This window comes from Nesoenas mayeri (assembly GCF_963082525.1).
Source record: "Nesoenas mayeri genome assembly, chromosome: 28".
In the NCBI taxonomy this organism is placed as follows: domain Eukaryota; kingdom Metazoa; phylum Chordata; class Aves; order Columbiformes; family Columbidae; genus Nesoenas; species Nesoenas mayeri.
This window is the reverse complement of record NC_137558.1, coordinates 2,611,061-2,638,754: the sequence shown is the minus strand read 5'-3', so window position 1 is coordinate 2,638,754 and position 27,694 is coordinate 2,611,061. Positions and strand designations below refer to the sequence as shown.

Genomic DNA, 27,694 nt, shown 5'->3' with positions numbered 1-27,694 from the left:
GCATACCAACAAATGCCCCCTGGACGAGCTGCCCCTCGAGGAGCTTCCCCCTGCCGAGCTGTCCCCCAAAGAGCTGCTCCCCAGCGAGCCGCCCCCCGAGGAGGACCCCATGCCACCAGGTAAATGGCGGATCTCTGGGTCTGTCCCTTTTCTGCTCTCTCTGTCTCCTATGGGTGCGGGGATCCCACACCTGGATCCTCTCCCAGCGCTGGTCTTGTCTGAGCCTCTGCGTGCTGACCTTGATTTTGTGCTTCAATGCCCCACTTTGGGGGTACGTGGGGGCTCCTGTGGTGATGCTTGTTGCCTCTCCAAGCAGTGCAGGGGGTGAGGGGACCCCCACAGCCCCCTTCACCTGCGCCATGTCCTACAGGTCTCATCCCCGAGGTGGCTGTGGCAGAGGAAGCGCCAGCCCTGGTCCCAGCGATGCCCCCCGAAGAGGAGATGGAGCTGGAGCCGGAGCCCTTGCTGCCCCCCGAGACGGCACCGCCACCCCCAGCTCCCCCAGGTAAGGCTGAGGACACGCTAGGGCCAGGGGGGGTTTCTTGGGGTTGCAGTGTCACCACCATCCCCTCCTTTCCCACCCCCAGATCTCCGCGCTATCTCGCCCGTCCTCCCCCGAGACCCATCACCTGACACCAAGGAGGATGAAGTGCCCGAGCTGCGCCCCCCAGCCCTGCCCGAGCCCCCCGGCAGCCCCAGCACCGCCATGGACACCGAGCCCCCCGGTTCCCCACCACCCCCCTTGGGCTCTCCTGTCTGCGCCCTGGCCCCCACTGAGCCCCTGGAGGATGAGGAGATGGAGATGGCCGGGGGCGAGGGGGAGTCACCAGCCAGCCCCCCCGGAGCCGCCCCCCACGCCAGCCTGGCCCCAGAGCTGGGGCCCTTCCCGGGCCTGCCTGAGGAGGAGGAAGAGGAGGAGGAAGAGGCACCGAGGTTGGAGCGGGAGGGCACGAGCGGGAGCTCCCCACCGCTGAGTGAGGAGGATGTGCTGGAAGAAGGCCGGGCTGGGGGGGACCCAGAAGCCAAGGGGTCCCCTTTACTGCTGGAGCCAGAGGAGCTGGGCCCCGAGACCCCCATGGAGGTTTGCGCTGCTGGGGAGAAGCTGCTGGGGCGCGGGGACGAGGCGGGTCCCGAGCCCCCCACTCTGCGTCCCCGGCCCGACATCCTCAACGAGATCTCCAATCTGAGCCAGGGGGACACGAGCAGCAGCTTCCCTGGCTCGGAGCCGCTGCTGGGGTCCCCGGACCCCGAGGGTGGGGGGTCGCTGTCCCTCGAGCTGGGCCCAGCCTTGGCTGACGCCAGCCTGCAGAAGGAGGACGCTGCGTCGCTGCCGCTGGGCGCCGAGACCGACGACTCGCTGCTCTTCGAGCCAGCAGCCAAAGGGGACGGGGACAAGAGCCGGCGGCGCAGCTCCCCGGGGCGCTCCCGTGTCAAGCAGGTATTGGGGGACCCTGCCAGCCCCAGTGCGGGAGGGACCCACCACCCTCCCTGCCCCTGCGGCGAGCGGGCGAGGGCCGAGTGCGTGCTGGGGGTGGGATGGGGCTGTTCTGCGCTGCCCCTGCCCGGCCGGGATGCGCGGCGGGGGGCTGGCTGGGTCCCCCCAGGTTGCTGTAACTCCCCCTCTCCCCTTGGCCTTAGGGTCGCAGCAGCAGCTTCCCAGGGAGGAGACGCCCCCGCGGTGGGTCCCATGGGGGCCGGGGCCGGGGCCGTGCGCGCCTGAAGTCGACCACCTCGTCCGTTGACACCCTAGCAGTAAGGCTGGGCTGGGGCAGAGGTGGGGGGCCGGAGGGGGTCCCCAAGCTGTTAGGCAGCAGGACTGAGAGCCGAGCTGCGTCTCTGCTGTCCCCTTCCCCGCCATCCTGGGCCCTTGGAAAAGCTCGGGAGCCCTCACAGTGGGTGGGGGTCGCGGGGGGAGGCGAGTGCCTGGGATTGTGCCGTGGGTCTGGGGGTTTCACCCCACAAGCGTATGGTTGGTGCAGAGCCACCCCCTGCCCAGTTCAGCACCAAACTATGACTGGTGCCCCCCAAAAACCGCACGGAGGGTGGGGGTCCTGGGTGCTGACCCGCTGCTCTGTTCCCCAGCTCGCCGACGTGGAGAGCTCACCCAGCAAGGAGGAGGATGAGGACGACGACGACACGATGCAGAACACGGTCGTTCTCTTCTCCAACACTGACAAGTTCGTGCTCATGCAGGTAACGGGCGCTGTGGGATGGACAGACAGATGGGATGGGACAGACTCTGTCCCCCCCAACTTCTGTTCCCCCTCCGCCTCCTCTTACGGCCTCTCTCCCCAGGACATGTGCGTGGTGTGCGGCAGCTTCGGGCGCGGGGCCGAGGGCCACCTCCTTGCCTGCTCCCAGTGCTCCCAGTGCTACCACCCCTACTGCGTCAACAGCAAGGTGAGGGAGGGGACGAGGTCCCCTGGCCCTGCGCTGGGCGGATGGGACTGTGCCGGCTCCCGCGGGGACCCACGCGGCCAGGTCACGTCCCTTGGGGCACTCGCACGAGGTCCTGCCCGGCGTGTCCGTGTGGTTGTGCTGAGCCCAGGGGTGCCCTTTGCTGCTGAGTCCTGGGCTGTCCCTTGCAGTTGTGCCAAGCCCTGGGGTGTCCCCCGTGGCTGTGTTGAGCCCTGAGGTGTCCCCCGTGGCTGCGTTGAGCTCTTGGGTGTCCCCCATGGCCATGCCAAGCCCTGAGGTGTCCCCCGTGGCTGCATTGAGCCCTGGGCTGTCCCCCATGGCCATGCCGAGCCCTGAGGTGTCCCCCATGGCCATGCCGAGCCCTGAGGTGTCCCCCATGGCCATGCCGAGCCCTGAGGTGTCCCCCATGGCCATGCCGAGCCCTGGGGTGTCCCCCATGGCCATGCCAAGCCCTGAGGTGTCCCCCGTGGCTGCATTGAGCCCTGGGCTGTCCCCCATGGCCATGCCGAGCCCTGGGGTGTCCCCCGTGGCCATGCCGAGCCCTGGGGTGTCCCCCGTGGCTGCGTTGAGCCCTGGGGTGTCCCCCATGGCCATGCCAAGCCCTGAGGTGTCCCCCATGGCCGTGTTGAGCCCTGGGGTGTCCCCCGTGGCCATGCCGAGCCCTGGGGTGTCCCCCGTGGCTGCGTTGAGCCCTGGGGTGTCCCCCATGGCCATGCCAAGCCCTGAGGTGTCCCCCATGGCCGTGTTGAGCCCTGGGGTGTCCCCCGTGGCCATGCTGAGCCCTGGGGTGTCCCCCGTGGCCATGCCGAGCCCTGAGGTGTCCCCCGTGGCTGCGTTGAGCCCTGGGGTGTCCCCCATGGCCCTGCCAAGCCCTGAGGTGTCCCCCGTGGCTGTGTTGAGCTCTGGAGTGTCCCCCATGGCCATACCAAGCCCTGAGGTGTCCCCCGTGGCTGTGTTGAGCTCTGGGGTGTCCCCCATGGCCCTGCCAAGCCCTGAGGTGTCCCCCGTGGCTGTGTTGAGCTCTGGAGTGTCCCCCATGGCCATACCAAGCCCTGAGGTGTCCCCCGTGGCTGTGTTGAGCTCTGGGGTGTCCCCCATGGCCATGCCAAGCCCTGAGGTGTCCCCCATGGCCATGCCAAGCCCTGGGGTGTCCCCTGTGGCTGTGTTGAGCCCTGGGGTGTCCCCCATGGCCATGCCAAGCCCTGAGGTGTCCCCTGTGGCCAAACTGAGCCCAGGGACCACTGTGGCTGTGCCCAGGGCTCAGCAACCACCCTTCACCTTCCCCAGATCACGAAGGTGATGCTGCTGAAGGGCTGGCGCTGCGTGGAGTGCATCGTGTGCGAGGTGTGCGGCAAAGCCTCCGACCCCTCCCGCCTCTTGCTCTGCGACGACTGCGATATCAGCTACCACACCTACTGCCTGGACCCCCCCCTGCAAACCGTCCCCAAGGGCGGCTGGAAGTGCAAATGGTGCGTGTAGGGGGGGAAGTACGAGGGGAGCTCCGCGAGGTCTCAGTGCTGGTGTTGACCTGGGTTTCTCCCCCCAAAAAAGGTGCGTGTGCTGCGTGCAGTGCGGGGCGGCGTCCCCCGGCTTCCACTGCGAGTGGCAGAACAACTACACCCACTGCGCGCCCTGCGCCAGCCTGGTCGTCTGCCCCTTCTGCCGCCAAAAATACGTGGAGGACGACCTGCTCATCCAGTGCCGGCACTGCGATCGGTGAGCACCGCGGCCCCTCGCTGTGGGGGGGGAGTTTGGTATTTGGGGTGGCCGAGGGGTGCGTGACGTGTCCGGCCGCCCGCAGGTGGCTGCACGCGGCGTGCAACAGCCTCTTGACGGAGGAGGAGGTGGAGCAGGCTGCGGATGAAGGCTTCGACTGCAGCGCCTGCCAGCCCTACGTGGTCAAACCGGCTGGTGAGTGCGCGGGGGCAGCCTGTGGGGATTGGGGGACATTTGGGGAACATGGGGACTCACCTCTCCCTCTGCTCTTCCCTTTGCAGTGCCCACGCCTCCCCCGGAGATTGCCGCCATCAAGGCCAAAGAGCCAGGTATGTGCGGGGCAGTAATCGGCGCCGGGGTCAGTGCTGCGGGCTCCCCGGTGTGGTCCCCAATGCCGGCGTTTGTCCCCAACACGTGTTTGTCCCCGCAGAGCCCCAGTATTTCCGCTTCGAGGGCGTGTGGCTGACAGAGACGGGCATGGCCGTGCTGCGCAACCTCTCCCTCTCGCCCCTGCACAAGCGGCGGCAGCGCAAGGGCCGGCCGGGCGCCCTCAACGGGGACGGGGGGCTGGAGGGGGGCGACCCCCTGGGCCCCGATGACAAGAAGGATGGTGACCTAGACGCTGACGAGCTGCTCAAAGCTGAAGGTGCGTTTTCCCGTTGGTGTGCGGCGTGGGGGTGCCAGAGGACCCCGGTAACGTGGTGGTCCTCCTCCGGCAGTGGGTGTTGAGCACATGGAGTGCGAGATCAAGCTGGAGGCTCCGGCCAGTCCCGACCGCGACATTGGGGCCGATGGGGACTCGGGGAAGGGGCTGGAGGACCCGGAGGAGAGCAAGAAGAGGAAGCGCAAACCCTACCGGCCCGGTGAGTGTCACCCTGGGCCACCCCCAGGGCTGGATCCACCCCCCAGCCCCACTGTGACCCCCCGGCTCCCCTTCCTCTGCCCCCCAGGCATTGGCGGCTTCATGGTGCGGCAGCGCAAGTCCCACACCCGCCTGAAAAAGGTCTCGGTGGTGCTGGCTGAAGTGGGGCGCGAGGGGCTGAGCGCCGAGGGGCACCCTGAGGACGGTAGGGCCCAGTGACACCATTTCTTCCTCGCTTCCTCCCCCCGCTTCCTCCCCCCGCTTCCTCCCCCCGCTTCCTCCCCCCGCTTCCTCCCCCCGCTTCCTCCCCCCGCTTCCTTCCTTCCTTCCTTCCTTCCTTCCTTCCTTCCTTCCTTCCTTCCTTCCTTCCTTCCTTCCTTCCTTCCTTCCTTCCTTCCTTCCTTCCTTCCTTCCTTCCTTCCTTCCTTCCTTCCTTCCTTCCTTCCTTCCTTCCTTCCTTCCTTCCTTCCTTCCTTCCTTCCTTCCTTCCTTCCTTCCTTCCTTCCTTCCTTCCTTCCTTCCTTCCTTCCTTCCTTCCTTCCTTCCTTCCTTCCTTCCTTCCTTCCTTCCTTCCTTCCTTCCTTTTCCCCCCCCTTGCTTTTCCCCCTCCTTCCTTTCTTCCTTCCCCCTTCCCCCCCCTTCTTTCCCTCCTTTCCCCGCTTCCTTCCTGGTTCCTCATCTCCTTCCTTTTCTGTTTCATTTCTTTCCCCTTTTCCCCTCCCTGGATGGTGAGAGACCGCAGGGTGTGCCCCATGGTGCTGTCACAGCACCATGTCCAAGCCCTTCCCGTGACATGGGAACAGCCCCAAACTCTTTTGGGGTGACACGGCGTGTTGCAGGGGCTCTGGGGGACCTCCCGGCCGAGGGCGGCGTGGACCCCAGCTCGGCAGAAGGGGGGGACGAGAAGAAGAAACGCCGGGGAAGGAAGAAGAGCAAGTTGGAGGACATGTTCCCTCCGTACCTGCAGGTGGGACGGACGGGGGGCACATGGAGGTGGCCTCGGCGGGGTGGGGGTGGACACCAGTGACACCCTGACGGGCGCCCCCACTTTGGCAGGAGGCGTTTTTTGGGAAGGCGCTGATGGACCTGAGCCGGAAGGCGCTGCTGGCGGCGGGGGGCGTGGGGGACGGGGCCGCCCGCCCCTCCCTGGGCCAGGGCGCCCCCCGAGCCAAGGGGGACCCCAGCCTGGCCGGGGCGCTGCAGGGTGTCCCCCTCGACAGGAGGGAGACCCCCATGCACCCCCGAGGTGAGCGCGACCGGGAGCCCAAACCTGGCACCGTCCCCAAGGGGGGGGAAGCGACGGGGGGTTTGGGGGCAGCCATGGGCGGGGGAGGCTGTTTGGGGACTTAGGGTCCCCTGGGGTTGTTGGAGGACACTGAGGGCTGTTGGGGCTCCTGGTGACCCCAGAGGTGGTTGGGGACGCAGGGGCGGTTGGGGGGTGCTGGTTCCCCCCCGCGCACCGTCCCCGAGGCGGGAAACGGGGGGTTTGGGGGCAGCATGGGCAGGGAGGCTGCTGGAGGACCCCGGGATTCTTGGGGTCCCATGGGGTTGTTGGAGGACGCCAAGGGCTGTTGGGGCTCCTGGTGACCCCAGGGGCGGTTGGGGACCCAGGGGGTGGTTGGGGGGTGCTGGTTCCCCCCAGCTCCAGCCCCGGTGAGTCCTGGTGTCCCACAGGGGACGACAGCACCGATGGCAGCGCCGCCGCTCCCGATGATGACGGCAAGGACGACACGAAGGCCGAGGACCTTGGTGAGCCCCGGGAGCCCGCGGCGCCGCTGGGCTGGGACGGACAGACGGACAGTCCTCCGCGGGGCCTGCGAGAGGCTGCGTAGAGCGTCTACAACCATAGAGACAAATTGCTCTGTCTAGGCAGAGCGGGAAGTGGGAGGAGGAACTCTATGGTCTCCCCTGGGTGGTTCCTGGGTGCTCGGAACCATCGCATGGCGCCTAGAGCGCCCCCGCGTGGTGCGGCGTTCTGCGCTGCCCTGGCGGACTGGAGGACTGCAGGGGAGAGGAGGGGCTGCTCCATGCGGGTCCTGGGCTGGGGGTCCCCAACACTGGGGTGGGGCTGGGGGTGCTGATGGCACCTGCTGATCGTTCCTGGCAGGGCCCGACGAGCCGAAGGATTCCCCAGACCCCGGGGACACCGAGAAACCGGCCAGCCCGGGCGAGTGTGTGCTGAGCTCCGACCTCGACAAGATCCCCACGGAAGGTGAGACCCCCTGGAGTGGGAGCGAGTGGGTTTCTGTTCAACTTCCCATCAGCGGGATTTGCCGCACGTGCTGCCCGGGACGGTTCAGCCTTCGTGCGGGGAGGGAACGGAGCTGGTGAGCGGCTGGAGCACAATGTGATGGAGCGGCTGAGGGACCTCGGGGTTCAGCTGGAGAACAGGAGCTGAGGGGAGACCTTCTGATCTCTGAACTGCCTGAAAGGAGCTTGGAGCCAGGGGGGTCGGGCTCTGCTCCCCAGGAACAAGTGCCAAGAGCAGAGGAAACGGCCTCAAGTTGCACCAGGGGAGGTTGAGGTTGGATCTGGGAACAATTGCTTCCCCAAAGGGCTGTGGGGCATTGAACAGGCTGCCCAGGGCAGTGCTGGAGTCACCATCCCTGGAGGGCTGGACAGACGGACATGAGGTTCTCAAAATGTGGGGCAGTGCCGGGGGTGCAGGACAGTTGGACTCGATGGGCTTGAGGGGCTTTTCCAACCGAAGTGATTCTATAGTTCTGTTCCTTTTCCTCCCGCAGAGCTGCCCAAGATGGAGAGCAAGGACGTCCAGCAGCTGTTCAAGGACGTGCTGGGCTCGGCGGAGCGGGGGGAGCAGCCCCTCAACTGCGTGGCTGCAGGGATGGAGGCCGGCGGCGCAGGGCAGGACCCCGGCCGGGGGCAGCGGCCGTTCCTGCAGGGGGATCTCCAGCTGCCGGGGCAGGGTGCGTGCAGGCGGCGCAGCTGCGAGCTGAGACGCGGATATGGGGGTGAACGGGGGGGTCTCAGGATGTGGAGAGGAGGGCAGGACTCTGTCTGCCCCAGGAAAGCCGATGTGCCGTGTCCTCATTGAGCCTGAGCTGCTCCCTGCGGTGCAGGACTGTGGTTCTTCCCTGTTGCGCTGGGGAAGAATGCGGGAAGTGTTTTGGGGTGCGTGAGGGCTGCAGTGCCCGGGGTGGGCGCAGCACTGAGCGAGCCCCCGCTCTGCCCTTCCTTCCCTCGCAGGAAGCGTTTCCCTGGGCTCGCTCTCCGGATCTGTCTCGCTGGACTCGTACTCGGGCGTCTGCCAGTCCCCGTTCCTGGACAGCAGGTACTGCGGGAGCCGGGGCTGGACGGGGTGCGCCCCAGGGTGTTGGGGGACCCCTTCTTTCCTCACTCTGCTGGCCTGTGACGCTTTCTCATGCACGTAGGGAGCGGAGTGGCTTTTTCAGCCCAGACCACTGCGAGCCCGAGAGCCCCTGGGCCAGCAGCTCGGCCGCCACCACCCCGTCGACCCCCACGACGCCCACGACGGAGGGCGAAGGCGACGGGCTGTCCTACAACCAGCGCAGCCTGCAGCGCTGGGAGAAGGACGAGGAGCTGGGCGAGCTCTCCACCATCTCCCCCGTCCTCTACGCCAACATGAACTTCCCCAACCTCAAGCAGGATTATCCAGGTTGGGTTCTGGGGGGGCTGTGGCCACTCCCTTCGGGGTGAGGGCAGGGGGAGCTGCGGGCGGTGTGACGCCCCCTGTTTGGAGGAGAAATCCCGTCTGCTCTGGCACAGGGTTTGGCGGTGGGACTGAACTGCTCTTTGCGGTGGTGGGTGGCTCAGTGCCAGCTCCCGGGCATGGGGGTGTCCCCACGCAGGAGGGGGGCAGTCGCTGGCTGAGGGCGCCCGTCAGGCGTGGGCTAACGCTGCTGTTCTCTTCATCTGCTCCTACCGGACTCCCAGACTGGTCGAGCCGCTGCAAACAGATCATGAAGCTCTGGAGGAAGGTCCCCGCCACAGACAAAGCCCCTTATTTGGTGAGTGCCGGGGTCTCGCCGGGGCGGGGGGGCCGGGCGCCGGGGCTGCCAGTCAGCTGGCTTCGTGTTTCCGTTAGCAAAAGGCCAAAGATAACCGGGCGGCTCATCGCATCAACAAGGTGCAGAAGGTACGTGCTGCAGCGGGGAGGTGCCCGGTGGCCCCGGCCCAGCCCCGGCGGTCGCGGCGTTGCCCGCCCAGCCCCGCAGGGCAGGCGCGTCCCGCGGCTCTGACGGCCGCGCTCTCTCTGCAGCAGGCCGAGAGCCAGATCAACAAGCAGACCAAAGGGGAGGGACTGCGCAAGCCCGAGCGGCCCTCGCTGCACCTGCGGATCCCGGTGCCGCCGGGGGCACAGCCCGTCTACATCGGCAGCCCCCCCGCCGACACCGAGGGCTTCCTGAAGCCCCCAGCGGGTGCCGGAGTGGGGCCGGAGTCGCCCAGCGAGCTCTTCCTCAAGCTCCCGCCCCAGTCCCCCGCCCAAGTGCCTTCGCACGATCCCTATGGCGCGGCGCCCGCCTACGCGCTGGAGCCCCGCTTCCCCTCGCCCCTGGGCCAGAGCCCCACGGCGGGCGCTGCCTTCCAGCCCTTCCCCAGCCAGCCCCAGCCCGGCCCTCGCCCCGGCCCCGGCTCCCAGCCCCCCGAATTCCACCCCACGTCCCCTGGCACCCCCCGGCACCAGCCCGGCACCCCTGACCCCTTCCTGAAGCCCCGTTGTCCCTCCTTGGACAACCTCTCGGTGCCGGGGAGCCCCGGGGCCCGACCCCCTGAGGCTTTGCTCTCTCCCCTGCCCTTTGGGGAGCAGAAGAAGGGCCTGGAGGTGAAGAAGGAGGATGGGGGTAGCCTGGGGGTCTGCTCGCCTGGCTACACCCCTGCCATGGGCTATGGGGACTCCTCGGGCGGCCCCCACCTTTCAGCTGTGGAGCTGAAGGCACCCGACGTGTTCAAAGCCCCCCTGACCCCCCGGGTGTCCCAGGTGGAGCCGCAGAGCCCAGGGCTGGGGCACCGGCCCCTTGACCCCCACCCGCTGGCCCCCTCGCCCCCCGGCCACCCTGAGCTCTACCGCCAGTCGCCCTACCCGGACCCCTACTCGCAGCCCCCGCTGACGCCACGGCCGCAGCCGCCCCCCGAGTCCTGCTGCGCCCCCCCGCCCCGCTCCCTGCCCTCCGAGCCCTTTGCCCGCGTCCCCGCCAGCCCGCAGTCCCAGTCCAGCTCGCAGTCCCCCCTCACCCCCCGGCCGCTCTCCAACGAAGCCTTTTGCCAGTCGCCCGTCACCCCCCGGTTCCAGTCCCCGGACCCCTATTCGCAGCCACCCTCCCGGCCCCAGTCCCGAGACCCCTTCACCCCCCTGCACAAACCCCCCCGGCCCCAGATCCCAGAGCCGGGGTTCAAGTCAATGCCGCTCTCACACAGCCCGGCAGCCGGCGGGGGCTTCGGGGGCACCGCGGGGGCTGAACCCCACGCCAAGGCAGCAGCGGGAGGGCAGCAGCCCCCCTTCTCCCGCTCCCCCGGCGCCAGTGTCTTCTCGGGGAACCAGCCCCCCATGCGCTTCACCTTCCCCCCGGCCGTCTCGGAGCCGCTCAAGGGCTCCCCGTCCCACCAGCCCCATGGGATCAACAGCCATTACGGCCCTGGGAAGCCGCAGAGCTCGGCCTACATCTCATCCCCTGGCTTCCACCAGGCCGGCAGCCCGCTGGCTCCCGGCACCGCCGACACCTACAGCCTCTCGCCGCTGCGGCCGCCCTCGGTGCTGCCGCAGCCCCCGGCCGCCCCGCAGCAGCCGGACGGCTCCGTCGCCTTCCTGCCCCGCGCCACGCTGGGGCCGGCGGCCGACAAGAGGGAGGAGGCAGCCGCGGGGCTCTCGGTGCCCCCGAATCGGGAGCTGGCGGAGCTGCCGGGGAGCCAGGATGGGGCTCTGGGCACCATGAGCCAGTCGGAGCTGGAGAAGCAGCGGCAGGTGAGGACCAGCTGGTGGTGACGCCGTGTGTGCCGGCGTTTGGGATGGGGTGCAAGGAGGGAACGGGGATCTGTGTGGTGGGTGGTGGAACGCACAGCCCGGCTCTGCTCGCGGCACCTTCTGCAGCGCCGCGCACGGGCTGCGGGCGCCCAGCATGGGGACGGTCAGCACAGTCTGGTCTTGTCCCAGTGTCCCTTCTCTGGGTCCTAACGCTCGGTTCCCCGCAGCGCCAGCGGCTCCGCGAGCTGCTGATCCGGCAGCAGATGCAGCGCAACAGCCTGCGGCAGGAGAAGGAGAACGCGGCGGCGGCTGCCACCCCCTCGCCGGCGGGCTGGACCCCCGAGGCTGGCAGCGCAGCCTTCGAGCTCAGCCGGGCCATGGCCCCGGGCTACCAACCGGCACAGGTGGGCAAGCTGGGGAATGGCTCTGCCGGGGGGCCAGGGCGCAGAGCGGGTGATGACCTCCCTTTTCCCCCTTTCCCAGGACAAGGGTCTTCTGGGGACACTGGCCACCGCGGCCAGTGCCGGGAAGCTGCCTGGCTCCGTCATGGTGCAGACGGCATTCGGGCAGGACGAGCGGCTCTCCCGGCCCCCGCCGGCCCCCACGCCGGCAGCACTGGACATCAATGGGAGGTGAGCGCCCAGCACCGGTTAGAACCAGGGGGCTTCACCCTGGAGGGGCACATCCCGCACAGCTGTCGCTTGTGGGGCTCGCCCAAGGGGACAGGGTGGCTGCGGTGTTGCTGAGTGTGACCCGTGGTGTCAGGACACCCTGGGATGCTGTGCGTGGCGTGTTGTGGTGGTGCCAAGCTGGTTCTGACACCGCTGTGTCTTGCAGGGCAGCGGTGGGACCCCCCCAGACCTTCTACCCCCGCGGGGGGGTCTTCCCGGCGCCAGCCCCGCAGCAGCAGCAGCAGCAGCAGCAGCAGCACCTCTGGCAGCAGCAGCAGGCAGCAGCCGCGGCCCTGCGGCTCCCCGGCACCCCCCGCTTTGTGCCCCCAGCCGCCGCCACCCCCGTGGGCAGCCTAGGGGCCCGCCTGCCAGCCCCCCCCGAAACACTGTCCGCATCACCCGCCACCCTGGGCGCCCCCTTCATTGAGCTGCGTCACAACGTGCAGAAAGGACCCGGGGGTGTTGTGGGCTCCCCCTTTGCCCCCCAGGCGCCTCGGCCACGCTTTTTCCTGCCCGGCGAGGAGGGAACCCCCCAGTCCCTCTGCGCCCCCGTCGTGCCCATGCAGGTGCTCCCCACGCCAGCGCTGCAGCCGCAGAAGATCCCAGTGCCGCCGACTTCACCGCAGGGAGCCGAGATGAGCAACACGCACCACCAGCCCCACGGCAAGGCGAGCGCCCCCCAGCCGCTTCCAGCCCCCGGCCTGGAGCTGCCACACGTCCCCCCGCGGCCGCTGTCCTCTGGCTCAGCCCTGCGCCCCGACGAGCGCAAGGACAGTCCCGCACCAGACCCCGCACCGGCCCCGACCCCAGGGAAAAGCCACTTGAGCCTGGAGGGGACGCGTCTGCCCTGCGAGGTGCCAGTGGAGCCCGATCTGGATGTTGATTTTGGCTCTCACAAGGATCTGGAAGACGATGATGATTTGGCCAACCTGAGCCTGGATCCAGATGTGGCAAAAGGGGACGATGACCTGGACAACCTGGACAGCCTGGAGACAGCAGATCCCCACCTCGACGACCTGCTGAACGGCGACGAGTTCGACCTGCTGGCCTACACCGACCCCGAGCTGGACACCGGGGACAAGAAGGACATTTTCAACGAGCACCTTCGCCTGGTCGAGTCAGCCAACGAGAAAGCCGAGCGCGAAGCCCAGCTCAAAACGGAGCCGCTGGCGCCCGGCTTGAAGCTCCCCAGCCCTGGGGACGGCAAAGACGCCATGGCCCCATCTGCGGAGGACCGCGTGGTGCCCAAGGACGCGCTGGTGCCCAGGGTGGGCTTGGGACCCTCTCCCTGCCCGCCGAGTGCCGTCCTGGCGCCCGGTGCGGAGGCGAAGGCCGGCTCGCTGCCCACCGACGTCAAGCCCAAGCTGGAGGACGGCTGCCTCAAAACTTCTCCGTGCCAGTTCACCGTCGGCGGCCCCGAGCAGCTCCCGGGCCCCGTCAAGTCGGAGGCTTTGCAGGGCACGGATAAGATCTCGGCCTCGCTGGGGTTGAGCCTCAAACCCGGCCAGACCCTCCTGAGCCCCGGAGCCGGCCCGGCTCGCCTTGGCTTGGCGCATTTCGCTCCCGGCAGCCACGCTGGCGTCCCCGCGCCGGAGAAGGACCCGTACGCCAGCCGCGGGCTGGCCCCTGCCCAGCTGGGCAACCAGGGCAACCCCTTGTTGGAGAAGTTTGAGCTGGACGGGGGATCCCTGGGCCTGGGCAGCGCGCGGCACTCGCCGGCCGACGACCTGGACAAGATGGAGAGTTCGCTGGTGGCCAGCGAGCTGCCGCTGCTCATCGAGGACCTGCTGGAGCACGAGAAGAAAGAGCTGCAGAAGAAACAGCAGATGTCAGCCCAGCTGCCCCGCAGCACCCCCCACCTCCCGGGGCACCCCCTGCTGCCCCTCGAGGGGCAAGCGCCCCGCCTGGGCACCCCCCAGCCCCCTCTGCAGCTGGGGCTCGTGGCCAGGCCGCCGCTGATGCCGCCACAGCCGCCGCGGCTCGGCGCAGCCCAGCAGGGCCCGGCGCTCACCCCCCACATGGGCATGGCCCCCGCGCAGCCCCACGTGCTGGCAGCGTCCCCCGGCGTGCAGGTGGCCCTGGCGCAGCCGCAGCAAAGCCAGCAGCAGGTGCTGGTGCAGAAGCCGATGGCCGGGGTGCAGCCCCCCGGCCTGGGCCTGAAGCCCCCCCAGCTCGTCATGCAGCAGCAGTTGGCCAACAGCTTCTTTCCGGACACAGGTGGGAGCCGTGGGTCGTTGTTCGGGGGGGGCTGGGGTCCTTTTTTTGAGGGTGTAGGACAAGGCGCTGCAGCGCTGTCCGCTGCCTCTCCCAGCAGATCTGGACAAGTTTGCGGCTGAGGACATCATGGACCCCATTGCCAAGGCCAAGATGGTGGCGCTGAAGGGTATCAAGAAGGTGATGGCCCAGGGCAGCATCGGGGTGGCCCCGGGCATGAACAGGTAACGGGCAGGGGGCGGTGGGCACGCTGGGGGGCGGGCAGGGCGCCTCGGCCCCGGCCCATCCCTCATTTCTGCTCTTCCCACCTCCCCCAAAAGGCAACAGGTTTCACTGCTGGCCCAGCGGCTCTCGGGCGGCCCGGCCGTGTCCGAGATGCAGAACCACTTGCTGGCAGGGAGCGGGCAGGTAAGTGGGGTCCGGGGTGGGACTGGGGGTCCCTTGGGGCTCAGGACCATGGAGGGTCACAGTAGCCCAGGGAGAGGGGACATGCCGGATGGGGAATGGTGTGATGTGTGTCCTCAATGCTGCTCTGCCTGGCAGGAACGGAGCAGCACTGACCCGACCCAGGCGCGCCCCAACCCCCCCACCTTTGCGCAGGGCGTCATCAGTGAGTACCGAGGTGGCTGGGGACCGGGAGCCGGGGCGGGGGGGTCTCATTCTGCCCACGAAGGCTGGGCTGAGCAGGGCCAGGCCGGCTCCAGAGCTGGGGCTGTGCTTATCCGAGCTCTCTCATGCAAAACTCGAGGTTCAAGGTCCTGCCCATGGGTTGGGCAACCCCCGGTGTCCATCCAGGCTGGGATGGGGGATGCAGAGCAGCCATGCGGAGATTTGGGGTGCTGGGGGTCATAGGTGAGACATGAGCCATTAATGTGCTGGCACCAGATCAGTGGTGCCCTGGGCTGCATCCCCAGCCCCGTGGGCAGCAGGTGGAGGGAGGGGATTGTCCCCTCTGCTCCGCTCTGTGAGACCCCCCGGGCACCGCGTCTAGCTCTGGGGTCCTGAGCACAGGACAGACCTGGACCTGCTGGAGAGGGGCCAGAGGAGCCGCAGAAACGATGCGAGGCTGGAGCAGCTCTGCTGGGAGGAACGGCTGAGAGAGTTGGGGTGTTCAGCTGGGGAAGAGAAGCTCTGGGGAGACCTTAGTGCGGCCTTTCAGTGCTTAAAAGGGGCCTGAAGAAAGATGGGGACAGACTTTGAGCAGGGCCTGTTGAGATAGGACAAGGGGTGATGGTTTTAAACTAAGAGAGGAGAGATTTGGGCTGGGTAATGAGGGTAATGTTGGTCCTGAGGGTGGTGAGAGCCTGGCCCAGGTTGGCCAGAGAGGTGGTGGATGAAGCATCCCTGGAGACATCCCAGGCCAAGCTGGACGGGGCTCTGAGCACCCTGAGCTGGTGCAGATGTCCCTGCTCATGGCATGGGGGGCACTGGGGGGGCTGGGACGGTCCCTCCAACCCAAACGGTTGTGTGATTGTCTCCCCGCTCCTGCAGACGAGGCCGACCAGCGGCAGTACGAGGAGTGGCTGTTCCACACGCAGCAGCTCCTGCAGATGCAGCTGAAGGTGCTGGAGGAGCAGATCGGGGCGCACCGCAAGTCACGCAAGGCGCTCTGCGCCAAGCAGCGCACCGCCAAGAAAGCCGGCCGGGAGTTCCCCGAGGCCGACGCCGAGAAGCTGAAGCTGGTGACGGAGCAGCAGAGCAAAATCCAGAAGCAGCTGGACCAGGTGGGGCTCAGCGGGCGAGTGGGTGCCCTGTTCCCAGTGCGAGTGTGTTGTCCTGACCACAAACGTGCAGTCCCTGGCACTGAAGCCCCACTATCCCTGGCACTAAGACCTCACCAGCCCTGGCACTGATGTGCCACCGTCCCCGGTACTGAAACACCACTGTCTCCAATAGTAACACCCCGCTGTCCCCAGCACTAATCCCCCACTGTCACCGTTACTAACCCCTCAGCATCCCTGGTCCTAAAACCCCACTGTCCCTGGTACTACCGCCCCGTTGTCCCCAGCGCTAACACCCCGTCATCCAGCACTAACCCCCAGTGTCACTGACCCCCTGGCGTCCCGGCAGGTGCGGAAGCAGCAGAAGGAACACACCAACCTCATGGCCGAGTACCGCAACAAGCAGCAGCAGCACCAGCACCAGGCCTCGGCCGTCATGGCCCTCAGCCCCTCGCAGAGCCCCCGCCTCATGTCCAAGCTCCCCGGGCAGCTGCTCTCGGCTCACGGCGTCCAGCAGCCCACGGGGACCGTGGTGGGGGCACAAGGCCTGGGCCAGCAGCCGGGACAGCCCGGGGGGCTGCGCCTGCCGCAGGGCGGCGTGTCCATGGCCGTGCCGCAGAGCCTGCCCTTCATGGGCCAGCAAGGCGTGGGCAACGCGCCGGTGCCCGGCACCTCCAACGCCTTCTTCAGCGGGAACCCAGCGCTGCGCGGGCTGGCTGCCGACAGCCGCCTGCTGCAGGAGAGGCAGCTCCAGAGGATGCAGCTGGCGCAGAAACTGCAGCAGCAGAACATGCTGGGCCAGGTGTCGCTGCAGCAGCAGGCAGGCGTGATGGGTCAGACGGCCATGCAGCAGCAGGGTGTGATGGGACAAGCGTCGCTGCAGCAGCCCGGTGTGATGGCACAGACGTCCATGCAGCAGCCAGGTGTGATGGGACAAGCGTCGCTGCAGCAGCAGAGCGTCATGGGTCAGGCAGCGATGCAGCAAGCAGGTGTCCTGGGCCAGACTTCGCTGCAGCCACAGGGCATGATGGCGCAGACATCGCTGCAACAGCCGAGTGTCATGGGACAAGCTGCGATGCCACAGCTGGGCATGATGGCACAGACGACATCGCTGCAGCAGCAGGGTGTGATGGGACAAGCGGCCATGCAGCAGCCAGACGTCATCGGACAAGCCTCAATGCCGCAGCCCGGCGTCATGGCACAGCCGGCGCTGTCGCAGCCCGGTGTCATGGGCCAGGGCTCGCTGCAGCCCGGATTGCTGGGCCAGCAGCAGGCAGCAGCGGCTCCGCAGCCCGGCGCTGTGGGGCAGCCCCTGGTGCAGAAGCAGCCGGGGCTCTTGGGCAGCCAGCAGAGCCTCCTGGTACAGCAGCTCTCGCCGCAGCAGCAGCCGGGGCTGCTGGGCCACACGCCGGCACCGGGGCTGCAGCACCAGGCGGTGCTGGGCCACCCCCCGCCCCAGCGGCAGCTGCTCCTGGGCCCCCACCAGCAGCGGGTGCTGGGCTCACCGCAGCTGCCCCCGCAGACTCCAGGGATGTTGGGCCACCGGCTCGTGTTGTCCCAGCAGCTGGGGCAGTCGCGGGCGCTGCTGGCCCCGCAGCAGCAGCAGAACTCGGCGGCCGCCCAGCCCGGGCTCCTGGGGGTGGGCCAGGGGCAGCCGCCCATCCAGCACTTTCCGCAGCACGGAGGGGTGGGCCAGGCCCCCCCCTCTGCACTGCACCTGAGTCAGGGACTGCAGCCGGCGCCGGCCGTCCTGCCTGCCAAGGACCAGCCTGCAGGGGCGGACGGCAGCGCCCTGCCCGCCAAGGGCAGCGAGAGTGGGGGGCAGCTGCACGGGGCCCCCCCGGAGCAGCTGGGAGCCCTCAACCCCCCAGGGCTGGGCAGCCCGGAGCCCCCGGCCCCCCAGCTCCTCCTGGCGTCCCCGCAGCCGGCATTGCGGGCGGCCCCAGTGCAGCCAGGCCCCCTGCTTGCCCCCTCGCTGCAGAGCCCCGGTGCCCCCCAGCCCGAGCTGTCCCAGCAGCAAGGGGACGCTGCCGGGCTGGCGGAGCCACCGCTGGGCTGCGGGACGGGCCAGGCGCCGGGCATGGCGCTGCCACCGGCGCCACGGCCACCGGAGCAGGCGGGCAAGGGGCCATCAGGCTTGCTGCAGGGCCAGCCGCAGCCCCCCCGGCTGCAGAGCCCCGGGCAGCACAAAGCGGGGCCGGCGGTGCCGTCACCAGGCATGGCCGCGCTCCCCACCGGCGTCCTGGGGCAGGTACCGGGGCAGGTGATGGGCCAGATCCGGGCGCAGCTCCAGGGCGTCCTGGCCAAGAACCCGCAGCTGCGGCACCTGACGCCGCAGCAGCAGCAGCAGCTCCAGGCGCTCCTGGTGCAGCGGCACCAGCAGAACCTGCTGCAGCAGAGCCCAGCGCTGCTGCCCCCCAGCCCCTTCCCCGGGCAGGCCCCGGAGCACGGTGCCCCCGCCGCCCGCCAGCCCCCCCATCAGCTGGGGCCGCTCTTCCAGCCGCAACCAGGTGCCCCGGCCGAGCCGCAGACCAGCTTTGCCACAGAGCAAGGCCGGGGGGGCCCGGGGCAGCCCCCCCAGCAGCCCCTGGCTGAGCTGGTGCAGGCGGCCCTGGCTGCCCGTGGCCCCCAGCCCGGCCCTGCCCGGCTCCCCACGCCGCCGGCCCCCGAGCAGAGCCCCCAAGAGCCAAAGAAGACGTTCCCGGGGGTCCCAGCCTCGGCTCCCAGCCCCGCGGAGCCAGGGCTGACCCCCCCAGCGAGCGGCCCCCTCCCCGCCCCGCCACACGGCTCCTGGGACCCCGAGGCGCCCAGCGCGGACCCAGCCGACCCCGGCGAGACCCACATGAACGGGGCCGCGCTGAAGGGGGCTCCTGCGGCTGGGGAAACCGCCCAGGTGTTGGTGAAGCAAGAGCCGAAGGAGGAGGCAGCGGTGGCACCGTGTGAGCTGGACAAGGACGAGGTGGCGAAGCCGGAGGCCAACGGGGATAGCGGGAGCAGCCTGAGCAGCGGCGCGCTGGCAGCGGGCGGGCGCTCCGAGGCCGGGCACCTGCTGCTGCAGAAGCTGCTGCGCGCCAAGAACGTGCAGCTCTCGGCGCAGAGCCTGGGCGAGCTCAACGGGCACACGGAGAGCCGGAGCACCGGGATGGAGCCGCGGCCGCAGCCGGTGCTGCTGGGCCGGGAGGTGAGCGGTGCCGCGGGGCGGGACGGGGGGCGCGGCGCCAGGACAGCGCTCGGCACGGCTCCCGCGCCTCTCTCCCCCCAGGACCCGACCATCGCCAGGAAGCCAGCGGCCACCAAGCCCAAGCGGGTGCAGAAGGGCAACGAGCGGGTCCCGGCTTCCCGCAAGAAGCTGCGCAAGGACGAGGGGCTGCGGCCCGGCGAGGCGCTCATGCGGCAGCTGAAACAGGTACAGTGTGTGCCGGGGGCGCCGAGGGGGGGCTGCCGGACACCCGCGGCCCCTCTCACCACCCTGTCTCCAGGAGCTGTCGCTGCTGCCGCTGACGGAGCCGAACATCACGGCCAACTTCAGCCTCTTCGCGCCCTTCGGCAGCAGCCCCATCAACGGGAAGAGCCAGCTGCGCGGCGGCTTCGGCAGCGCCGTGCTCGACAGCATGCCCGACTACTACTCGCAGCTGCTCACCAAGGTGAGGGCTTCCCCTGCTCCCCCCACCTTGGGCTCCTGGGCCCCCCCAGCATCCTCACCCCGCTGTCTCCCCCAGAACAACCTCAGCAACCCCCCCACGCCGCCCTCCTCGCTGCCCCCCACGCCCCCGCCCTCCGTGCAGCAGAAGATGGTGAACGGCGTCACGGTCCCCGAGGAGCTGGGGGAGCAGCCCAAGGACACTGACCCAGGCCGCGAGCCCCACGGCCAGAAAGGTGAGTGTAGGGATGCTGGTGCAGGGTCCTTTCTGCCTCTTGTCACCTCCCTGTGACACTTGTCACCTCCCTGTGACACTTGTCCCTTCCTCGCTTAGACACACCGGCCATGGAGGTGAAGAGCCTGGACCTGCTGGCAGCTCTGCCCACCCCTCCGCACAATCAGACCGAGGATGTCAGGTGAGCCACGGGCCGTGGTGACCCCCCATGGGTGCTACCAGCCCCTATGGGTGATACCAGCCCCTACAGGGGACACCAGCCCCCGCGGCCCAAGTGACACCCCCTTCCCCGCAGGATGGAGAGCGATGACGAGAGCGACTCCCCCGACAGCATCGTCCCGGCCTCGTCCCCCGAGAGCGTCCTGGGCGAGGAGCTGCTGCGCTTTCCGCTGCTCAGCGAGGCCAAGGCGGAGCGGGAGGAGCGGGTCCTGTCCCCCATCATCCCCATCATCCCGCGCGCCAGCATCCCAGGTGGGCGGCGCTGGGCATGGGGCAGGAGGGGATCCATGGGGCAGGAGAGGATCCGTGGGGCAGACGGGGGAAGGTGGGGCAGGGAGGGGGTCTGGAGTGGCATAAATGGGGTGGGAAGGTGGGTGTGCGCCCCGCACGGATGGGTGGGACAGTGTTGCTGGGTGGGGGGCTGTGGGGGGTTCACCGCACACGTGTTGGGTTGGGCTGTTCCCGAGAGTTTCCCATTGGTGCTGGGTTCTCCGTCCTGTCACCGCCCCTCAGTTTGTCCCGCAGGAGGTGACACGTTCCCAGCAGCATTTCTGCAGGGGTGGGGGTGGCTGGTGGGCTCGGGTGGTGGCACCGGGGCTGGGTCTGCGCAGCTCTGACCCCCCTCTCCCCACGCCAGTGTTCCCCGACACGAAGCCCTACAAGGCTGCCGAGACATTTGGGGTCCCCCCCGGGAAGGCGGGGCCGGCGGGGCCGGGCGCCCCGTGGGAGAAGGGCAGGGGCAGCGAGGTCTCCGTCATGCTGACGGTGTCGGCAGCGGCTGCCAAGGTGAGTGAGGGGATGGGGTGAGACCCTTGTTGTCCTGGTGGTGACCCCCACCTGGTGGCACCGGGGCCCCGGACACATTCCCTCCTCCTGCGGCCCAGAACCTCAACGGCGTGATGGTGGCCATGGCCGAGCTGCTGAGCGTGAAGATCCCCAGCTCCTACGAGGTGCTGTTCCCGGATGGCCCCGTGCGCGCGGCCGTGGTCGAGACCAAGAAGGTGGAGACAGATGTGGCTGGTGAGCATCTGCTTGTCCCCACGGTGTCCCTAGCGTCCCCAGGCCGGGTGCCCTGTGATGGGCTGTCTCTGTGTCTCGCAGGGGTGCTGGGGGGCAAGGAGAAGGCGGCGCTGGCCGGGAAGGTGCCGGACGGCAGCTCGGAGTGGCTGAAGCAGTTCGACGCGGTGCTGCCGGGGTACAGCCTCAAGGGCGAGCTGGACCTCCTGACGCTGCTCCGACAGGTCTGCGGGGGTCCCACCGCGCCGGGGCCGGGGGGTGGAGGGGGCCCTTTGGGGCTAAGTGTGAGCACAGAGGCGCACGGGGTCCCTGTAGGTTCCCTGTAGGTTCCCTGTCATTGCAGGGGGGTATCTGAGGGGCAACACCCCCCTGTGGGGCGGTGCCGAGTGTCTCAAGAAGGGTCATGGGGGTCCCTGCATGGCCAAGGACCCTTCCCTGTGACACACAGGGACGTTGGGGATCCCAACTCCAGGATGCTCTGACCTGTGTTCCCCTCCCCGTGCCGCAGGAGAGCCCCGCGCCCGAGAAGACCCTTCACCACTGCTACGTCAACAACGTCTCCAACCTGGACGTGCGGCAGCTCTCGGTCATGCCCCAGGAGCCCTCACCCCCGCTGTCCCCCTCTGTCCCCTCCCCGGCCAGCCCCACTGAGACTGCCAGGGTCCCCGAGCCCGAGGTGGCCCAGGAGGCAGCGCCGGCCCCGCTGTCCCCCCCACCGCCAGCCCCCTCTCCAGCCCCCCAGGAGGAAGGGGCCGCAGCCCCCCACTCCCCGCTGCGTCTCAAGCCGCGCTCGCGGCCGCCGGAGGACGGGGACGAAGCGCGGCCCCGCCTGAAGAAGTGGAAGGGGGTGCGGTGGAAACGGCTGCGCTTCCTCGTCACCATCCAGAAAGGGGGGGCCAAGCGGGACGGCGACAAAGAGATCGCGGAGTTCATCGACAAGCTGGGCACCACCCTGCGCCCCGAAAAGGTGCCGCGGGACCTGCGCAAGTGCTGCTTCTGCCACGAGGAAGGCGACGGAGCCACGGACGGTCCGGCCCGCCTGCTCAACCTTGACCTTGATCTCTGGGTCCACCTGAACTGCGCGCTGTGGTCCACGGAGGTCTACGAGACGCAGGGGGGGGCTCTGATCAACGTGGAGGTGGCTCTGCACCGCGGGCTGCTCACCAAGTGCTCCCTGTGCCAGAGGACGGGCGCCACCAACAGCTGCAACCGCATCCGCTGCCCCAGCGTCTACCACTTCGCCTGCGCCATCCGCGCCAAGTGCATGTTCTTCAAGGACAAGACCATGTTGTGTCCCTTGCACAAGCTGAAGGGTCCCTGCGAGCAGGAGCTGAGCAGCTTCACCGTCTTCCGCCGCGTCTACATCGAACGGGACGAGGTGAAGCAAATCGCCAGCATCATCCAGCGTGGGGAGCGGCTCCACATGTTCCGCGTGGGCGGGCTGGTCTTCCACGCCATCGGGCAGCTCCTGCCGCACCAGATGGCCGATTTCCACAGCGTCACGGCGCTCTACCCCGTGGGCTATGAGGCCACGCGCATCTACTGGAGCCTGCGGACCAACAACCGGCGCTGCTGCTACCGCTGCACCATCTGCGAGAACAACGGCCGCCCCGAGTTCGTGGTGCAGGTCATCGAGCAGGGGCTGGAGGACTTGGTCTTCTCTGACTCTTCGCCACAGGGTAAGGGAGCTGCAGGCGCCAGCTCGCTGCCTTCCTCCCATCATCTCCCCGAGGGGCTCAAAATGGGGCTCAGTGGGTCCCCAGCTCCAACCTGCTCAGCACCAGTGTGGGACTGGGACAGTGACCATCCCTGTGCTGGGACCTGGGGAGGCCAAACCGCCAGTCCTGGGGGTAGTTTTGGGCCCCTCACGCCAGGAAAGAGCTTGAGGTGCTGGAGCGAGTGGGGAGAAGGGAACGGAGCTGGTGAGGGGCTGGAGCACAATGTGATGGAGCGGCTGAGGGACCTGGGGGTTCAGCTGGAGAACAGGAGCTGAAGGGAGACCTTCTGATCTCTGAACTGCCTGAAAGGAGCTTGGAGCATGGAGGGGGTTGGTCTGTGCTCCTAAGTGATAAAACAAGAGGAAATGGCCTCAAGTTGCGCCAGGGGAGGTTGAGGTTGGATGTGGGAACAATTTCTTCCCCAAAGGGCTGTGGGGCATTGAACAGGCTGCCCAGGGCAGTGCTGGAGTCACTATCCCTGGAGGGCTGGACAGACGGACATGAGGTTCTCAGGACACGGGGTGGCACCGGGGCTGAGGTAGCAGTTGGACTTGATAATCTTAGGGGGTTTTTCCAACCAAAAGATTCTCTGATTCCTTCGGCAGCCGTCTGGAACCGGATCATCGAGCCGGTGGCGATGATGAGGAAAGAAGCCGACATGCTGCGCCTCTTCCCCGAGTACCTGAAGGGCGAGGAGCTCTTTGGCCTCACGGTGCACGCGGTGCTGCGCATCGCCGAGTCGGTAGGTCCCGGGGAAGGGGGGTTCGCCTCTCCACACCCCAACTGGGAAACGGGCCGGGGGCCGTGCTGGTGCTTCCGCTTGACCGCGGCCCCTCTGCTCCGCGCTGCGCAGCTGCCCGGCGTCGAGAGCTGCCAGAACTACCTGTTCCGCTACGGCCGCCATCCTCTGATGGAGCTGCCGCTGATGATCAACCCCACCGGCTGCGCCCGCTCTGAGCCCAAAATCCTCACCCATTACAAGCGGTAAGCGGGACCTCGAGGGAGGAGATTGTCCCCTCTGCTCCGCTCTGTGAGACCCCCCAGGCACCGCGTCCAGCGCTGGGGTCCTGAGCACAGGACAGACCTGGACCTGCTGGAGAGGGGCCAGAGGAGCCGCAGAAATGATGCGAGGCTGGAGCAGCTCTGCTGGGAGGAACGGCTGAGAGAGTTGGGATGTTCAGCTGGGGAAGAGAAGCCTTGGGGAGACCTTAGTGCAGCCTTTCCAAACTTAAAATGGGCAGGTGTGAATGGCACAAGGGTTGTTTTTCAGGGGAGAATCTGGTGGGGCAGGAGTTGAGCCCAAATGCAACCGGCTGGAGTGAGGTGGGCTGGGGGCTGAGCAGGGGGCTCGGGGTGCAGAGAGGATTTGGGGGTACAGGGAAGTTCACATTGGGGTTTAGTGGGGTACAGGGAGCACAGTGGGGTGCAGAGAGGCACAGTAGGACCTAGGGGGATTCAGTGGGGTTCCCCAAGGTGCAATGGTGTTCAGGGGGCAGTGGAGAGGCTCAGTGGGATGCAATGGGGTGATGTGGGGCACAGCGAGATGCTGCTGGATCCATCCATCCATGATGATGCGAGGCTGGAGCAGCTCTGCTGGGAGGAACGGCTGAGAGAGTTGGGGTGTTCAGCTGGGGAAGAGAAGCTCTGGGGAGACCTTAGTGCAGCATTTCAGTGCTTAAAAGGGGCCTGAAGAAAGATGGGGACAGACTTTTGAGCAGGGCCTGTTGTGATAGGACAAGGGGTGATGGTTTTAAACTAAGAGAGGAGAGATTTGGGCTGGGTAATAAGGGTAATGTTGGTGCTGAGGGTGGTGAGAGCCTGGCCCAGGTTGGCCAGAGAGGTGGTGGATGAAGCATCCCTGGAGACACCCCAGGCCAGGCTGGACGGGGCTCTGAGCACCCTGAGCTGGTGCAGATGTCCCTGTCATGGCATAAGGTGACAATTGAAGGTCCCTTCAACCCAAACGCTCCTGTGATTTGATGATTCGATGACTGGGATCCACTGGGATCGCTGAGGATCCCTCACCTCTACCCCTGCTCTCCCTGCCGCAGGCCGCATACCCTGAACAGCACAAGCATGTCCAAGGCGTATCAGAGCACGTTCACGGGTGAAACCAACACCCCGTACAGCAAACAGTTCGTGCACTCCAAGTCCTCCCAGTACCGGCGCCTGAAGACCGAGTGGAAGAACAACGTGTACCTGGCGCGCTCCCGCATCCAGGGGCTGGGGCTCTATGCGGCCAAGGACATCGAGAAGCACACGATGGTCATCGAGTACATCGGCACCATCATCCGCAACGAGGTGGCCAACCGGCGCGAGAAGATCTACGAGGAGCAGGTGGGGCTGGGGGGGCTCTGGTGGGGTGGGGATGTCTCTGATGGGGTGTAAGGGGGCTCAGGTGGGGTGTTGGGGGCTCAGGTGGGGTGTTGGGGGCTCAGGTGGGGTGTAAGGGGCTCAGGTGGGGTGTAGAGGGCTCAAGTGGGGTGTTGGGGACTCAGGTGGGGTGTTGGGGGCTCAGGTGGGATGTTGGGGGCTCAGGTGGCGTGTAGGGGGCTCAAGTGGGGTGTTGGGGGCTCAGGTGGGATGTAGGGGGCTCAAGTGGGATGTTGGGGGCTCAGGTGGGGTGTTGGGGGCTCAGGTGGGGTGTAAGGGGCTCAGGTGGGGTGTAGAGGGCTCAAGTGGGGTGTTGGGGGCTCAGGTGGGATGTAGGGGGCTCAGGTGGGATGTTGGGGGCTCAGGTGGGGTGTAGGGGGTTCAGGTGGGGTGTAAGGGGCTCTAAGTGGGGTGTAGGGGGCTCAGGTGGGGTGTTGGGGGCTCAGGTGGGGTGTAGGGGGCTCAAGTGGGGTGTAAGGGGCTCAGGTGGGGTGTTGGGGGCTCAGGTGGGGTGTAGGGGGCTCAAGTGGGGTGTAAGGGGCTCAGGTGGGGTGTTGGGGGCTCAGGTGGGGTGTAAGGGGCTCAGGTGGGGTGTTGGGGGCTCAGGTGGGGTGTAGGGGGCTCAAGTGGGGTGTAAGGGGCTCAGGTGGGGTGTTGGGGGCTCAGATGGGGTGTGAGGGACTTGGTGCAGCCGCTGATCCCCCCTCCCTCCCCAGAACCGCGGCATCTACATGTTCCGCATCAACAACGAGCACGTCATTGACGCCACGCTGACAGGGGGCCCGGCCAGGTGAGCACAGGGGGAACTTTTGGGGTGCTGGGACCCCCCCCTCCTGGCTTGGCACTAAGCCCCCCAGCCCCCCCCCCCCAACCTTGCTCTGCGTCCCCCATCAGGTACATCAACCACTCGTGCGCCCCGAACTGCGTGGCCGAAGTCGTGACCTTTGACAAGGAGGACAAAATCATCATCATCTCCAGCCGGCGCATCCCCAAGGGGGAGGAGGTCAGAGGGGGTGCGGGCGGCGGGGGGGGCTCTGTGCCGTGGGGGGGGCTCTGTGCTGTGGGGGGGGCTCTGTGTCGTGGGGGGGTGGGTCTCGGTGCCGTGGGTGACTCCCTGCTCCCCCCACAGCTCACCTACGACTACCAGTTCGACTTCGAGGACGACCAGCACAAGATCCCCTGCCACTGCGGAGCCTGGAACTGCCGCAAATGGATGAACTAAGCGGGGATAACGGGGGGGGCCAGGGGCTGCGCCCCCCCTCGGAGCCCGCACCACGACCCCCCCGGGGCTGCGGGAGGTGCCGGGGCAGGTGCCGGTGGCGACCGGGGCACGGAGGCTCCGGCGGGGCCGAGCGGGACGGACGGACGGACGGACGGACGAACTGGCAACTCAGGGTTTTCTTTGCTTCGTCCTGCGAGGAAGAGGAGGGGGGGGCAGCGCGCCCACCCCCCCCCACCGCCCCCTCCATCCACGGGGGGGTCAGAGCGATCCCAGCAGAGCCGAGACCCGGCCTGGATTCATTAATTATTATTCTTAATTTTATTTTTTTTCTTTTTTTTTTTCTTTTTCTTTTTTTTTTAGAAACAAACCTAATTAGAGCCGCTCGCTAATTGCCAGTGACACAGTGACAGGTCCTTGAGCTCGACAATCCGGGCTCGGCCGCGCGGCCGCAGCTCGATCGGTTCCTCTTGGCTTTTTCGTTTCCTTTTTGTGCGTGTGGACGAGACCCCCGAAACGCGGGAGGAGGCGCCTGCGGCGAGGGGCCCCCCCGGGGCCAGGGCCCCCCCCGACCGCCACAAGGAGCTTCTGCACCCAAACCTACCTCATTTTAAGTGTTAGAGATTTTTGGTTGCTTTCTTTTTTTTCCTGGTTTATTTTTTTTGGTGTTCTTGTTGTTTTTAAATGTGACCCCCCCCCCCCCCCCGCGCCCCCTCCCCCACCACGGGCAGAGCTGCCCACCCCCGGAGGGGTTTGCATTGGGGTCCCCCCCCCACCTTGTTCCCCTCCAGCAGGCGGAGGTGGGGGGGACAGTCTGCCCTCGTGTCCCCCCACCATGTGCTATGAAGGGGTGGGCCAAACTTGTTTCCCCAGCAGTGTGGGGGCCCCCCCCCACTCGCCATCAGCATGGTGGGGAGGGGGGGGGGGAGAAAGGCTATTTATCTATTTATACCTTATATTGTATATATTAGAATGGGGGGGCGGGGGGGCCCTGTGTGCTCTGCTGGGCTGAGATTCGGGGTGTGGGGGTGCAAAGCCAGGTTGGAGGGGGGTCCGCGGCATTTTTAAACCCAGTCTCCATGTTGGGGGGGGGCGCTGGAGCCTCCTGCCAGGGGGGGGTGGAGAGCGAAGCAGCGAGTGGGCATTATACCCCAGGACCGCCCCCCCCCCCCCCAAAGCCGCGACCCCTCCCCCGGCGCCACCGCCTGCCCCCCCTCCACCCCCCCCCACCGGGATGTTCGGGGGGGGGCCGGGATCTCTTAACGCACAAATGCACGGTGTATGGTGACCCCCCGCCCCCGGGGCCTCGTGGCTGAAGGGGGGGTGGGGGGGGAGCTGCAGGGGGTCGGTGCCCCCCCCAGCCCCCCCCCCCCCCCCGGTGTGGCGGGGGGGGGGGTGGGGGGGGTGGCCGGGGCGATCTTGAAAAAGCTGCTTCCGCAACTCGTCAAAAGCTGCAAAAAACAAACCGAAAAAAAAAAAAAGGTTTAAGGTGAAAATGTTTAAAAAAGAAAAAAAAAAAAAAAAGGCAAAGCAAAAAAAAAAAACTAAAAAAAAAACGCGAGTGGGGGCGGGGAACGGGAAAGTTTTAACGGAAATGACGCATTGACCGATTTCCCTCCGGGCTGTACAGAGCGGGCGCGTGGGTCCCGTTTTTACCGATACCGAACCACTGGATGTTATTTTAAAATAAAGCGCGTGAGAAGCCGGGAGCTGCCTCCGGGAGGGCGGGG

The 27,694-nt window shown here is 67.4% G+C and overlaps 1 protein-coding gene across 1 annotated transcript; it reads left to right on the top strand.

Moving 5' to 3' along the window:
- Nucleotides 1–16: 16 nt before the first annotated feature.
- KMT2D (lysine methyltransferase 2D) lies at nucleotides 17–26,850 on the top strand. The gene is made up of 46 exons (XM_080360496.1): nucleotides 17–119; nucleotides 371–505; nucleotides 588–1,438; nucleotides 1,639–1,752; nucleotides 2,083–2,193; nucleotides 2,296–2,400; nucleotides 3,706–3,887; nucleotides 3,970–4,134; nucleotides 4,220–4,329; nucleotides 4,416–4,463; nucleotides 4,565–4,780; nucleotides 4,854–4,997; nucleotides 5,085–5,201; nucleotides 5,836–5,963; nucleotides 6,053–6,242; nucleotides 6,671–6,745; nucleotides 7,104–7,208; nucleotides 7,741–7,923; nucleotides 8,204–8,288; nucleotides 8,389–8,633; nucleotides 8,912–8,985; nucleotides 9,063–9,113; nucleotides 9,237–10,937; nucleotides 11,165–11,341; nucleotides 11,421–11,569; nucleotides 11,775–13,825; nucleotides 13,923–14,046; nucleotides 14,143–14,230; nucleotides 14,366–14,432; nucleotides 15,314–15,546; nucleotides 15,893–18,724; nucleotides 18,806–18,949; nucleotides 19,023–19,187; nucleotides 19,263–19,419; nucleotides 19,518–19,599; nucleotides 19,714–19,889; nucleotides 20,275–20,423; nucleotides 20,522–20,657; nucleotides 20,739–20,878; nucleotides 21,163–22,333; nucleotides 22,978–23,114; nucleotides 23,226–23,356; nucleotides 24,424–24,709; nucleotides 25,462–25,535; nucleotides 25,640–25,748; nucleotides 25,875–26,850. The coding sequence occupies exons 1-46, from the start codon at nucleotides 110–112 to the stop codon at nucleotides 25,965–25,967; spliced, it is 14,016 nt and encodes a 4,671-aa protein (XP_080216622.1). The 5' UTR covers nucleotides 17–109; the 3' UTR covers nucleotides 25,968–26,850.
- The last annotated feature ends 844 nt before the right edge of the window (nucleotides 26,851–27,694 follow it).